This window comes from Triturus cristatus, chromosome 6 (assembly GCF_964204655.1).
Source record: "Triturus cristatus chromosome 6, aTriCri1.1, whole genome shotgun sequence".
Lineage (NCBI taxonomy): Eukaryota > Metazoa > Chordata > Amphibia > Caudata > Salamandridae > Triturus > Triturus cristatus.
In genome coordinates, this window is record NC_140589.1 from 761,480,091 (window position 1) to 761,495,062 (window position 14,972).

Below are 14,972 nucleotides of genomic sequence, written 5' to 3' on the forward strand. Positions count from 1 at the left end.
AAGTTCTGTGGTTTATAACATTTGTGATATTGCTTGAGTTAAGCCATTGGTTGTGGAGAAATAATTGAGCAAAGGGTCTCATGTTGACTGAGATACATAGTCAACAAGCATTTGCAATGCTATAGGTCTCACATTTACGCGAGTTTGAGCTATTGACATTGCAAATAACAAAGCCTTTTATTTTTGTTTTAGTTTATAAAACAGAAATAAAAGGCATTGTCATTTACAATGCCAATAGCTTAAACTAGTTAGCAAGCGCCTCATCAGGCTCATGGCACTTGGGTTGGGCCAGCTGAAACGAAGAGCCTCTGCCGACCACCGTGACCGGGTGCATACTCTGGAAACTGCATGAGGTGCAGTCTGTCCCCTGTATAAAGAAGTGAGGTCGGATTCTGCCTGGGTGACCGCCCCGCCGAGAGCTGCGTAGGAGTTTATGGTCACACACCAATTACGCAGCGATGTATAGTCATGAGGGTCTGATATCTTCATATACACTTTATGGGACAACTATGTCGGACGCCTCCGTGTGTGGTTTGTTAGCTTTTAACCGCAAATAAAGTCCCCTACCCGAAGCAGAATCAATGCCAACAGCTACACTCCCAAGCAATGCGGTAGTCATTTCAATTAGCAACGGTTGTCTTTTTAAAAAATAGCGAGAAAATAAGGTAGCTCAGCAGACTAAACCCTTAATTGGAGAGATGGAGGTAACTGGTTAGAAACTCCGACTCAGCCTTGGCAAGTAGATAACTGGCTTCTATTAATCATTGATCAGAACATGGATCATTCAGTGACATTTGCGTATGCAGTGCCAGGCTCATCTGTTAAGGAGCTCACAGTAGAGGTCCCAAGTGTCTGTTTTCTCCACAGGAGCCGCTGGGCAGTGGGGCCATACCGGAAATCGAAGGGGTACTGATGTGTTTTTAGCGCCGCTGGTGTGCAATGCGAAAAAGCCGTTAGTACTCTGAACTAAGTAGAAACCTACGGTAAGTGCTCTTCCCCCCACTAACAACGCCCCTAGTGTCCCCCCGGCCCTGGAGGGTTATGCAAAATACCCCGTTTCCACGAACAATGACACCAGGCTGGATGGGGTCATTGGGTCGCACTAGCTCGAGGGGTCGTGCTGTTTAAAGCACTTTAGAGTAGCCTGGGAATTCCGGAGAAAGCAGTCCCAGCAGCACTGTCCTTGGACAGCCTGCCGTGACCCTGGGCGGACATCTTTTTCTGGCTGCGTCCCCCCTCTGCAGAATTTGATAGCCGTAAGAAAGAGATCTGAGCCATATAAGCAAGTAATTGCCTCCCTATGCTTCTCCATTCGGATTCACCTGGGTTCACACTCCTGGAAACAAGTGGCAGAGCACCGAATCCATGCAGGGCCTCGTGGAAACGTCCTTAACCCGGCGCAAACTGCACGCACTGCAGACCTCCGAGCAGCCACACGTTTCCAACCTGTCATTAGCTTGGCAGGGTAAAGCCTACAGGCACGTACACACTCCAATTTCACTACTAAACAAGGCAAAACCAACTCTCCATCTGTCTGCGGATAGGAGGGTGCCGGCCCCCAGCCCTGACCGGTGCTCACATTTCTCTGCACAGTCTGACACCCGTCTGTGAGGAAGGGGTAAAAAAACAAGCGCGGTCCCGAAAGTGAAAGAGGACCGCGCTGCTTGTCTTTATGGGGCCATGTGTTTCAAATTAGAAACACATGGCCCCATAAAGATAAGAAAGTGCTTTGCGACAGACTCAAAGCTGGCCACCGAGTCGGCTCGGAGGCGAAAGGGCGTCTCCAGAAAACCCTCATTTCCAATGGCAGGCCACCGTTTAGCATAAACGGTGACGCCAGTCAATGGAAATAAGGGGCGGGGCTTAAAGCCCGCTTCTGAAAGTCCTCTCTTACAAAATCTCTCATGGAGGCGGAGCTGGGCTCTGCCCTGCAACGCCATGCGAGACCTAAAAAGGATAAGGTTTGGTGTCTGTGATCTGCTCCCTGTGAGGATTTCTGAATCAGTTGATTAAATTGATTTTGTCCAAATTGTCAAGCGCTCCTTATGCATACGTATTTCTCAATTTGCTTGCCTAAATATTGAGGTCATCTGATAAGAATTCATTTTTTGAGGCGGACACCAAATCCTGCGATAAGTCTTTTGTGTGGTGCAAGATGTTTGTCAGTAATGACCCTGAGATTTTTTGTTTAATCTTCTGTGTTAAACATTTGTGCAAGTGAATGAGAAAGTTTGCTCGGAAACATATTTTAGAAGTAGAAGGACACATAGTGAGGCCTTGCTTTTGTAGATGATGGAATTTTTCCCAACTATCAATCAATCAATCATAGGCATTTGTATAGCGCACTACTCACCCGTCGGGTCTCAAGGCGCTGGGGCGGGGGGGGAGCGTTACTGCCCGAACAGCCATGTCTTGAGTTGCTTCCTGAAGGCGAGGTGGTCCTGGGTAGTCCGGAGGTGGATGGGGAGGGAGTTCCATGTCTTGGCTGCCAGGTAGGAGAAGGATCTTCCTCCGGTGGTGGCTCTGCGGATACGTGGGACGTCGGCGAGAGCGAGGCTGGCGGAACGGAGCTGGAAGGTGGGCGTGTGGAAGGTCAGGCGGCTGTTGAGGAGCTCGGGCCCAGGTCGTTTAGGGCCTTGTGTGCGTGGGTGAGGAGTCTGAAGTGATCCTCTTGCTGACAGGGAGCCAGTGCAGGTCTCTCAGGTGTCCGGAGATGTGGCTGTGTCGGGGGATGTCCAGGACAAGTCGTGCTGAGGCGTTCTGGATTCGTTGGAGTTTCCTCTGGAGTTTGGCGGTGGTGCCGGCGTAGAGGTCGTTACCGTAGTCCAGCCGGCTGGTGATGAGTGCGTGGGTGACCGTCTTCCTGGTCTCGGTGGGGATCCATCGGAAGATCTTTCGGAGCATGTGCAGGGTGTTGAAGCATGAAGATGAGACGGCGTTGACTTGTCTGGTCATCGACAGGGAGGAGTCCAGGATGAAGCCCAGGTTGTGTGCGTGGTCCGTTGGCTTGGGGGTGGTGCCCAGGGCAGGGGGCCACCAGGAGTCGTCCCAGGCGGAGGGTGATGATCCCAGGATGAGGACCTCCGTTTTCTCAGAGTTCAGTTTCAGGCGGCTGTTCTTCATCCATTCGGCGACGTCCTTCATCCCTTCGTGTAGGCTGGCTCTGGCGGTGTTCGGGTCGTTGGTGAGGGAGAGGATCAGCTGGGTGTCGTCGGCGTAGGTGATGATCTTGAGGTTGTGTTGGCGTGCGATGGATGCGAGGGGGCGCATGTAAACGTTGAAGAGGGTGGGGCTGAGCGATGATCCCTGTGGAACGCCACAGATGACTTCGGTGGCCGCTGACTGGAACGGGGGAGGCGGACTCTTTGGGTTCTTCCTGCGAGGAATGAGATGATCCACTTCAGGGCCTTCTCCTGGATGCCAGTGTGGATTTCCAGCTATCGTTTTGCCATTACCTAATTAACAATTGACAAGTTTTTATAGCAGGACAAAAGAATTGTGGAAAGTATTGGAGCCACTGTCAATGAACAATATTGCTTCAAAAGTGAGTAGAAACTGTGTGTGGATATCAATGATAATATTGTTCAGTGGTGTGTGGTACCTAGTATGTAATTGAGGATGACACCCTCTAATGTTGAGGGGTCACAGGAGCTAGTTTGTGGAGATGAGCAGTGGTAAGGATGAAAGGAGCCAAATTGGGTCTGATCGATGGCTGACTGCGAGTCTCAGTCTCAGTGGGCGTAGAAAAAAAAATGTATTTATTTATTTGCAGTATTTATAGATCGCGAACACTCATCCCTAGAGGGATATCACAGCCCTAAAAACTGCCACGTAGTCTATCAACTCTGGTGCTGGGGGAAGGGGCATTTCATTCAATCGGGTCAGTTACTCTGGGAAGCACCATGTTATAAGTTTTTTCTGAACCTGACATAGTCGCTGGTGAGGCAGAGGTCCAGTGGTAATAGATTCTACTGGACTGCTACAAGATTGATAAAAAAAACGCCTCCGACTCTGTTTCTTTTTTTCTTTTTTTTTTTTTACACGTTTGGTTTTGGCTTAGGCTAGATTGAATGAACTTGGGTTTCCTTGGAGGTTTGTAAAAGTCCACCTTTGGTTGAAGGATTTCAGGCCCAGGATCTCATGGATAGCCTTCTGTGTGTTACAGAGCAGCTTGAATTTTGCTTGGGGGGGCGGGGGGGGGGGGGGGCAGTTGAGGGTTTTTAGGCAAGCAGAGCCAGAGCTGTATCTGTCTTGTTGCAGATGAATTTCACGGCCGCGTTTTGTATCATCTGCAAGCTCGTAAAAAGATAGTCGGCCATGCCCACATATAGGGCATTTCCATAGTCCAGTCTACTAGGGCTTGGACTATGATTCTGGTCCAATTGACTGGAATTCAATGACGAAGTTTCCTGAAGAGTTTGAGCAAGCAAAAGCATATATCACAGGTGGCAATGACTTGCTCCTGCATGGATAAAGACTCATCAATGAGGACTCCTAGGTTTTCCACCACATTTTTTTGGCTTAGGTGCTGGGCCCAGGGATACTGGGAAAATGATCTGACTCATCCCTGACACGTGACTTTTCAGTCATCAACGGGGGCTAACTTTGCAGAAGTTGCCCGTGTTTAGGGTCTTTAAGTGCTCTAGTTTTAGGGCCTTCGTTGGTGGTGCAGTGGTGCAGCCAGGAAGGTCCATGGTTGACATGGAAGCACAGTGTTTGATACATGAGGTGGAGAAGAACGAAAATGGGCTCACTTTTTTGTCGAGATTTTTGCAACAATTTTGTTATCCTGAAAATTCAGTTGGGATTCGGCCTTGCTTCACATTGCTTTTCAGGTTCCAGAGACTGCCAATGGCAATTTGGCAAGATCAGTTTCTTAATCACGTTTGCTTGGATCCTTACTTGTTCTTATATTATTGCTTCCCACCAAATGTAGTTCTGCTTGTTACACTGTGACCAGAAAATTGGTAATCTGACGGGTCTAGAATAAACTTGAAAGAGTAACCTTCTCACTGAAGAAAACTAGGTTCTCATAGTACATCGATCATTCAGATTTCCAACTCTTTTACTCCACCTGAACCATAGGATCAGATATTGGGAGGATCACTGGAATGAGAAAGACTATGTATAAGTTCTCTCTTGCTATTAACATTTTGTAAAAAGTCTGCATCCCTTTGGGTATCCAACAGTGTTGTAATACGGGGGATCATGTGGAATAAAATCACCCTGTTTTACTACAGTTTGCATATGCTCTATTGTTTTTGAGAGAAGATAACTTTTTAATATTTTACTGTTGCCTTTTCTTCTTGCAGACAGAAGCAGCAAATTTCTATGCTGCATCAGAAGATCCGTGAAAATGAAATGAGGGCCCAGCAAGCCATGCTGGGCCATTTCTCAAATTGTGAAGAACAGTACATGATGCATTTGAAGGTATGCATTTAAATTATGTTGTAGTGTAGGTATGTGAAGATATTTGTTTGTAGTTGAAAATGAAAAAAATATTATGTCTTAATCAAAGCCGCTTGAGTATAGAGACTCGATAACTGGTCTGTTTTTGGGCACTCTGTCTGGAGACGCCAGTGACAATCTCATTAGTGTGCCCTACTTATGCTGAGCCCACATACTTGTTGTTTCTTGGTTGAGGTTGTTGGTCCCTCTAACAAGGAACGTTTCATACATAAACTATAGATAGTGAACTCCAGATCTCCCAACCCCCATCAATCCAGAGTCACGGAGCTTGTTCTATATGGTGGGGACAAAGGATGAGAAGATCTGAATTTTTGTCTTCACTTTTCATGTCCAGTGGATTCTATTGATCTTCTGGCTGATGCAGCAAAGTGCCCCAGTACAGCTAGAGATGAAGTACTTTGTTTATTCAGTGTGAAAAGCCTAATAGATGACGCCGGGGCACTTGTATTTAATGCATGCTGAAAGGGAAATTCATTGGGAGTTCATGTGCATGGGGATGATGTGGTTGGCCTTACATTGACAAGCAATCAGGCACATGGCTACAAAGAAGGCAACATTTAGTGGGAAAACTGTGAGATGACCAGGTATAGTCTACTGCATTGGAAGGCCCGAAAGACTAAACCAGAAAAAGAGACTTTTATCTTGCATAGTAGGCTAACCGGATAACAAGATGTCTATATCTTTTTTTCATGTTTTTCTTGAAGTGTGATAATGATACATGTTGCTGAAAAACCTTGCAGGATTAGCAAGGGAGTGTAAAGAAATCATATAGATACAGACAAATCATTGATTAAAACAAGTTCAGTACTGTTAAATTTGAGATAGAGTGCGGTAATCAGAGATTGGATGATATCAAGGCAGTGTCTTAGACCCTAAATGTCTATTATAATATAATGATCATTTAATTATAATTGCTGTCTTGGTGTAGGGTGATGGTCGGCATTTCCAGGAGGACATCTAGTAGCTCCATGGACAAGGTCGAAAATCAGTAGTGCACAGATATCACCTTTGGGGATTCGTAGTTGATTGGGGCACAGTTTGGATGAGTTCATTGAAACATTTTCTTGTCTTCCCACCAAGAAAGAGATGAACCATTTAAGGACATTGCAGGATATGTCTGAGCATGTAGAGAGGTTGGTGAGTAGCACCTTTTGGTTGACCATATTGACAGCCTCTGAGAGGTCTAGCAGGCACCATTGTGTGACCTGCCAGGTGCCTTTCAATGGTGTCGAGTGTCATGATTTCTCTGTTAAACTGAGGTCGTAAGCCATATTGGTATTCCTCTGGCATTTGAGATGGTTTATTTGATACTGAAGTTGAAGCTGTATCAGTCTTTAAATGCATAGAAAAGGTAGGTGAATGATCTGGCAGTAAATGTCGAAGTCACTTTCATCTAGATTAGCTTTCTTCAGCAATACAAGGTATTTCGTTTTTTAGGGAGTATGGGAAAGTGTGTGTTATGTAAGGCGGTGGTGATGTCAATGTAGGGAGTGACAGAACGAGAGGAGAACTTGAAGAGGGCAGAGTGGAGGATGTTGTATTTAGTTGTAACTTGGAAGTACTGGCTGACTGTGATGAGATCACTGGTAGCAAGGTGTTGGAAGGAGTGCCCAAACAGTTGGTTAATGGAGGAATGCGAGCAGTGTTATAAGGGTTGCCCTTTACCAACTTACTGATTTAATTTGGAATGTTTGGCAGCGGAAGTAGATTTATGCCATGTCTGACTGTTTTAAATTGTGATTTGCGTTTATTGGCTTCAGAGATGATGTTGGTAGAATTATTTGATTTGGCTTTACAGGTGGCACGTTTGAGGGCAGTGCTGCAGCTTTGAATGTTCTACAGCCTCATGGGACCTAGAGGTTCACCAAGTCTCCTGGCACTTTCAGGATGCTTGCTTGAACAAGTCATGGTTTTGGGATTACTATAGGGGCTTGAGTTTCAGTTTCACCTTCTTTGGAGCAGAGAAGTACCCATGTGTCTGTGAAGGATTTGAAAGTGGTGCTCCTCAGTTTGTCTAGAATTGCGTTTATCTGATTTGTTGAAAGGAAGTAAGATAATACCATGTAGTAGGGCTTCAGAACGGAAGATTTTGAAAAATCTGGAGGAGACACTTAGAGGTTTGGGGTTTCCTATGTGAGAGGTTCTGTGATGTTTGATGTAAAAGGGTAGTTCAAAGCTACCTCTTGAATTCAGGAGTAGAGTTTAGGTGCAGATGAGTGATTGCTTAGTTGAACACGTGATCTAGTTTGTTGACTAGATTTGCGTTGATGTATTTATTGTAGCATTTGTATATTGGTTTCCTTCTTGAGTCGCTAAAGTGCTCTTGGTGGACGAGTAAGTAACTATACAGTTGTTGGTAGAGTGTTGGTTTATCGAGTTGCCTATGAGTATGTTTATTGAGTTGCCTATGAGTAGTGTGTTTCTATTTGTGCTTGGGGATCAGAGATGTGCTCCATTGAGGTCGCGGTGAACGTTTGGCTGTACTTAAGCCTGAGGTAAAGTAGAGAGATGTGGGAGGGATAGCTTTGTTTCCAAAAACTTAACATACTACCCTTATCATATGCTGGTGACTGGGTAAGAAACTGTTCCCTAGTATTCAGCTTCCTAGCATGTGTTTGTTGCCTGGTTGAAGGAAGGTATTAAAAGTGAGAGTGGAAGGCTCTAGTAATTTTGAGATCCCATGTGCTGCAGGGAGCTCCCCTGCAGCTTGCATAATCACAGCTGTGAGTATCAGGGTTACAGGGAGGCTGTATTGTGTTGAATCGCTCTGGAGTAAGCAGCCTACAGAGATGCCTCATCCTCACACTAAGTGGGTTCACCCAGGCATTGCTAAAGTGGAAATACTGCTACCCAGGCCACTCAAGAATACAGTGTTTCTATGAGGTTATCCAGGATTCGCTGGCATGCAGTCAGTAGATGGTGAGAAACCTGTAAAATTCAGTGGTAGATTCTGTTTCCACCACCAAGTAATTATGGAGTATGGCACCCGTCCAGGAGCAGAGGGTACAAATTGAATGGGCAAGGAAATCCTTTCAGAAGTGGTGATGATGCGGCACAAGGAAATCAACAGACACTACAGTCTACGGTGTCTATCATGGATTTGAATTGGTGTGGTCCCAATAAATGAAGACACCAATGTATGTCGGTCTGTGGGGTCCACTCGGGAGCAGGTATGGTTTTCCGTCTCAGATGCGTGTGCCACAAAGGAAACGAAGTGGGTGGGCATAAATCAGTAATCTGTGGAAAGAATGTAGCAAGACTTAGGACGATCTGAACCAAGAGTCAGGGAGGAGAGAAACAAGAAAGGGATGTGAGTGGGGATGTTCAGGCTATGTTTTTGCCCAGAACCTTACCTGTTCATAACAAGTTTGAATGAGACAGACACCACAAGGGGGGACCTTTAACCTCTGTCCTTCATCTAGTTGCTTGCGATGGATTCCTTGAGGCAGTCGTTAATCAGTTGAGGGCAACCTAGATTGAGTGTTGGCAAGTGGTTGCTGGGTAGTCCCCCAAGAGCTAGGTCCTAAAAGAATTACAATAGGGGAAGATCACTGTGTTATTGTTTGGTAAGTGTGCAGGAGAGCCAGAAGGAGGATGTGTGCCACATACTGAAGAGCGAAGAAGCTGGGCTCGTAGGAAGGAAATGAAAACAGACAGTCGAACAAAAGCACAATAACACGTGAACCAATAGAAGACATCAGTCCAGATGACAATCCATTATCAAACAAATTAAATGGCACAGTTTAGGTGTGTAAGCAGGTGACGCTGCTCTGAAATGAAACCTTATTTCAAACCTGGTTATTTTCGCTGAGGGTATGCCAGGCTTTGTAATGAGATATTCAGCAAAACTGAGAAGTTCATAAGTGTTTCATGCCTTTGGTGTTAAGAACATCGGAGCTGTTTATGTTATTATTGTTGAGAAGAATATGGATGTTCTGTATATGATGATGTTGGAGACGTCATCTATGAAGTTTTTGTTGTAGCTAGGACACCGTAGACAGAATAGGATGTTGTCAAAAGAGTGTGGTGTACTCTTAGTTATTCAGATGTCGGTGGTGGGAAAGGGGTGATGGGATGGTGTGTTTCTGAATGATGATGAAACCCACAGCTGTGGCTACCTTCAAAAACTTTAAAAGTAAGTAAGCAGAGTTCAAGATATTTCATCTGTATTGGAAAGTTGGCCTCTATTTTGCTTCTTGACTCTCTGGATTGGCTTGTACGAGCAGTCTAGGTGTAGCTCAAGGTAGGATTTATATGGCAGGTCTAGGTGTAGTACAACACAAGTACTGTACATGTGTAACTATCCAGATAGTGTTTGGGTACTGAACACTTCCACAATATCTAAATTCAAGAATATTAAGGAACACTGGGAGTGTAAATCATAAGTTAAATCATGGAGCATACACAACGCAATATGCTGTCCATAATTTAAAACAAGGCTGTGGTGTAAAACATTATAGCAATAAAACCAGGGCCTCTGTCTGAGTCACACTATATATGTTTCACGGGCACTAGACAATTGTTATCCTTCTCACAGTCCTGTAGTGAATTGAAAGTGTAGGTTGGGTTAGTTAGTGTTCGAAGTCAATAGATGATCAGTAGCTGACCACAGTAAGCACATTATGAACAGGGGGACTTGCAGTCCGCACCCAAATCTTTACTTTTTATGAGGAAAGTAGCTTTTGCTATTTGTGACTTTAAAGTTTTCAAATACTTAAAACAAGTAAAGAACAAAACACGATAAAGGACTAATGGCAGTGTAGCTTGTAACCTGCAAAGAGAGGAGACGGTGCCTCACAGCATCTTGTAACGTGCACATTCCAATACAGTTTTGTGTAGTAAGAAAAGTGTATTCACTGGCTTCAAGAAGGTAAGCCTTCCTTCTCAGGTTAGGGTTAGTATTGTCAGTTGCTAAAAAATAGAATATATTGCTACCAAGGAGACCTAGTAGCTCTGGGCAGCAGCTTCATACTTGGAGGGACCAACTTTTATGGTGATGGGGAAAAGAATACCATCTGGGCTTCGGAAACCAGTGTGAACCTATTGGCACAAGGTGTTCACCAAAGACTACGCTGGTACTGAGAAGCACCATTTAACGGCATTAGGCGTTCTCTAGGATCAAGGCCCCCACAAACAATTTCCAAAAAGCTAAAAAAAAAGACAGGGGAACTTTGAAGACAATGTGAACACTGTGGGTTTAGCACAGGTTGCCCGGGACATTTGTCTTTTCCCGTGGTGAGAACTCCTCCGGATTACCTGTGTCAGGATAGCGATGGATATTGTAGGCTTCAGGGATGGGCTAATTGAAGATGGTTAAATAAGGAGAAGGCTAAAGGTGTGAACCAGAGGATGAAGAGGACATAGAGTTTGTTGTATATGAGGTCACAGATCTCTGATGCACGTTTGTGTGCTGAATGCACCTTAGAAAGCATGAAGAATATAATACATGGAAGGGGTTGTTGTAGTGGATGTCGTGCAAATAAATTGAGTGAATCGTATTTGCACTTGCACTTCTTTGTAGTGGCTCTAAATGCAAAGCATGGCAGAGAGAGTAAGACACATTGCTCATTATTGTAAGCACAAAGGTCAAAAGTAAATACACAGATGGTGTCACAAACACATTAATTATGGAGATTCTAGAAGGTACAACATTGATCCCAATACAAAAAATCCACCTTCGCCCCACACCTTCTGTCCACATCTTCCTTTGTATACTCCGATAGGCATGGCCACAAAAGTGAGGGAAAGGGGAATTGGTAAAACAAAAAGAGAGACCAAGAACACACGCTGGATTTTGGTTGATTCTTGATATAGACTGGGACATCTTAATTTTACTCCTTTATTCTAGATTGACATTCCCTAGAATTGTAAAGGTGTCAATTAGCACATTGGCTTATCCAAAATTGGAATGAAAGAAAAACCTCTTAACTGATGTATATCACCCTTATAGTTAATATTCAAGAACACACTACTGCTTATGATTACGTGTCAATACCTACATTTCCTATTAAAAAAATGAGGATCTTTTACTTAATGTAAAAAATACTATAATGTACCACCCTCTGTGTGCAAGAATGAAGGTGGATGATTTTCCCAAATAGGCTAAGCCGTATCTTATTTAAACACCGGTTTCAATGTTAGCATACTGTGCTCACCCACATAGATTTGGGAATCAAGAGAAGAGTTTATTGCCCCTTACTCTGTTACCAATTGTTTTTCAAGTTCAAACAACTCCAAGCGATCAACGTATACTGTTGTACTTGGTTGTGGATGTATACAGTGTTCACACAACAAATATACTCTCAAATTGGTGCATAAATAGAGAGGGCTTTGCACTGTTTTGGGCTTTTAAATGGGACTGAAACATTTCGGCCTTACTAATAAGGGTAGAATATCCCCCCTCCCCCCTATACACTTTTAACCGTACACACTTGAGATTTTTTAATGAAGGTAACTGAGACTGCCAGGAGGTAGTTTACTAAAGATACCGATATTTCTGTTAGTGGCTGAGGGGCCAATTTTTTTTTGGGGGGGGGGGGGGGTTTAATATACAGTGATGCTCGGAAGTTAATACATCTGGGCTGAATTTTAAGGTTCTAATGCTGGACATCTGGAGATGGAAAGAGGAGCTATATATTTTGATTGTGTTATATTAAAGGGGATACCCGATTATTTGGGTGCTAATTGACTAATACCCTTTTCTTTAGGCCTTAACGTACAAGGTTGGACCATGTGAGATATTAATGGAAGATGTTTATATACATTGGACAGTGATGCTTTCTCAAATCCCTATAAAGATATACAGGGAGAACTACTGTATTAATTGCAAGGATCAATAAGAGTAATTACAATTATAGGACTACCGGCTAACTTTTTCTAACAATGATGTACTCTTGATATGGGGTATACTAATGCCTCAGTATGGTCTAATTATTCTACGTATGGAGTGTGGTATTCATGGGTGCTTTGTCATTGTGTGTTGGATATATGGGTGGCAACCAATTGCTGCTAAAGATTGTCCTAGATTTGAGTCTAACCCTTCTCAATATGATTAGGAATAGAAATAGGATCACACTCAGTCTGTTTTGTTCTATCTTTCTCAGCTATATATAAATCTCTCATATTGATGCCACCTGGTGTGATATTTCGAGTTATGTATTTTTGTATACAGTAAAACCTCTTTTCTCCTTATAGAACTGATTTTGTTTGAGCACGTCGATTGACATACTGTGAAACGTGACAGTTATCTATTTGGGCCCAGTTGTTGTTCTGGTGTTCGATTCAATGATTCATGGTGGGTTTCGTTGTTTCTCTTTCTAATTACTCCTCACGATCACGGATTTTAGGTATATTCACTGGTATTAGTTTGGGCATACATCTAATTATCCTTTTCTACGATCACCATTTTCTACTATTATCTTATAGGGAAGCACAGATCTCGTGTGGCACTTGTTCATTACACACTTGAGGTATTCTTATTTGGTCACATCACATTGTGGTGTTCTGGGTTTCTTGATCATTCTGATTCGCTCTAAACACTTTCTATATCTACAATGTCTTTCATTTGTTGCTAGGATCAGCCATGATGATGGCAATATTAATAATATTTATTTTGGATTATGTGGCTTGTTGGGTTATGATTATTATTGTATATAGTGTATATAATAGTTTTATTATGTAATGTTTTTGACATTCCAGCCTTGAAAAAGTCTTTGAATAAGACGAAACACGTGTCGGCTGGCAAGTTGTATGCTGGGAATCTTTTATTCATCTAGAACTCTAATAAAGACTGCTGAATAGCAAAGAAGATCGTCTGATTCTTCTGGATTATTGTCTGAAATGATCTCATTGAATTGTTACTGTCTATGACGAGGATACATATATATGTCCAAAGGATCTTAATAACAGTTAACGGTGTGCTGTATATGCCTATGTTTTTTGTGAAATTGGGTTGCACTCCTAGGTGTGCTGTTAACACCTTTTGGTAGTAGGTGTTTTGGGCCATTCAAGCACCCGTATAGTGATAGCTTAAAAGCAATAATGAGAATTCGCTATATACTTTCTATCTTATTATTATAAGACGCTTGTTTACTTAGTGAAGGTGCGGATATTTCCCTTGCAAGGAACACTACTACCTGTTTTGTTTGTGTTTAATTACAAAAATCCAATCAGTACAATCTGCGATATGCAGTTTTAAAGATTTCAGTGAAAATAGTGTTGCAAAGCACAAAGCGCCAACTGTGGATATCCGGTCATGCTGGACTGGTACAAAGTCACAAGTTCAGGGTGACTGCGATAGAGCACAGGCTGGCTGTAGTGACCCGGTTAGGCCCACTGAACAATGTACCCTTAATCCTGGTTTACAGAGCCTTGTGAGCGTTTGCATCAAAGAGAAGTTGCACAGCCAAAGCAATGCATCGGTTCCGAGATGCGGTGAGGCTGCTGTGCAAGGGCCTGTGGCATCGTTGAGGATCCATTCGACGATGGCTTGTGATGAAATGTTTGGCTTTGCAGATGCGTTGCACAGACAGGGCGATGCATCAGTTCTGAGGAGCTGTGAGGCCGTTATGCAGAGTCCCTCATCGAGGTCGCTATTGCCAAGAGATGTGTGATAAAAAGGACTACGTCAGGAAAGCTTTGCATAGGCGGTGGTTTCAATGCAGCTGTGGGGTAAATGTGGAGTCTTTTGCGCTGGGTGAACCCTCTCAGCAGAGGGGACGTGCTGGTTCTACTTGGTTTTGCACCATACAGCAGAAGAGGTGTGTTTGTTCTGCTAGGTCCACAGATGGGCTTGCAGATTCCGTCAGGCCCACTTCAAAGGTCCCGGAACTGGGGTGGCACCACTTGGCAGGGTAGGACTCACAGTGGGCAGTGGGAGAAGCTTATATAAATTACCTTTGAAGTCCCCAGGCTTCCTGCCTTCCCTGTCCTGAATCCAGACTAATGACAGGGGGCATGCAGCCCTGTTTGGGGGTGCAGGACACAGCCTATCCAAGTGTAAGTAGGGCTGCGCCCAGTTAGGCCCTACCATCCTGCTAATGATGATCCATCAGGCACACCTAGGCTCTCTATTGTGTGTGACTGTCTAGGAGGAATACTCAAAGCTCAACTGTCAGCTATACCCAATCATGTGACCCAGAGACTGGCTGCAGGCACTTAATGGCTAAGGCAAGAAAATGTCAACTTGTAAAAAAATGGTGCATTTTCAAAATTGTAATTTATAATCCGACCTCACCATAAATTAGAACTTTTTAATTCCAATTCCAAAGACACCAAATATGAAGTGGTTATCCTTTTTTATTTGGAAAATGCAGCTTATTAAATGTAATAAGGTAACTCCAATGTTAGCTTATGAGAGAGGTAGGCCTTGGGGTAGGGAAAAACAAATTTAAGAGTCTCTCACTACCGGAACAGGTAACACTGAAAAGTACATGTCACACTTTTTAAATACACTGAACCCTGCCCTCTGGGCTGTCTTGGGCATACCCTAGTGGTGACTTGTA

General features: G+C 43.8%; 1 protein-coding gene across 1 annotated transcript in view; it reads left to right on the forward strand.

The window, feature by feature from the left end:
• The window catches only part of CEP85L (centrosomal protein 85L), a 464,377-nt gene that overhangs the window by 357,516 nt on the left and 91,889 nt on the right, over window positions 1-14,972 (forward strand). The window contains exon 5 of the mRNA XM_085611285.1: window positions 5,313-5,430. Coding sequence (XP_085467411.1) covers window positions 5,313-5,430 — 118 coding nt within the window. The remainder of the gene's footprint in view (window positions 1-5,312; window positions 5,431-14,972) is intronic.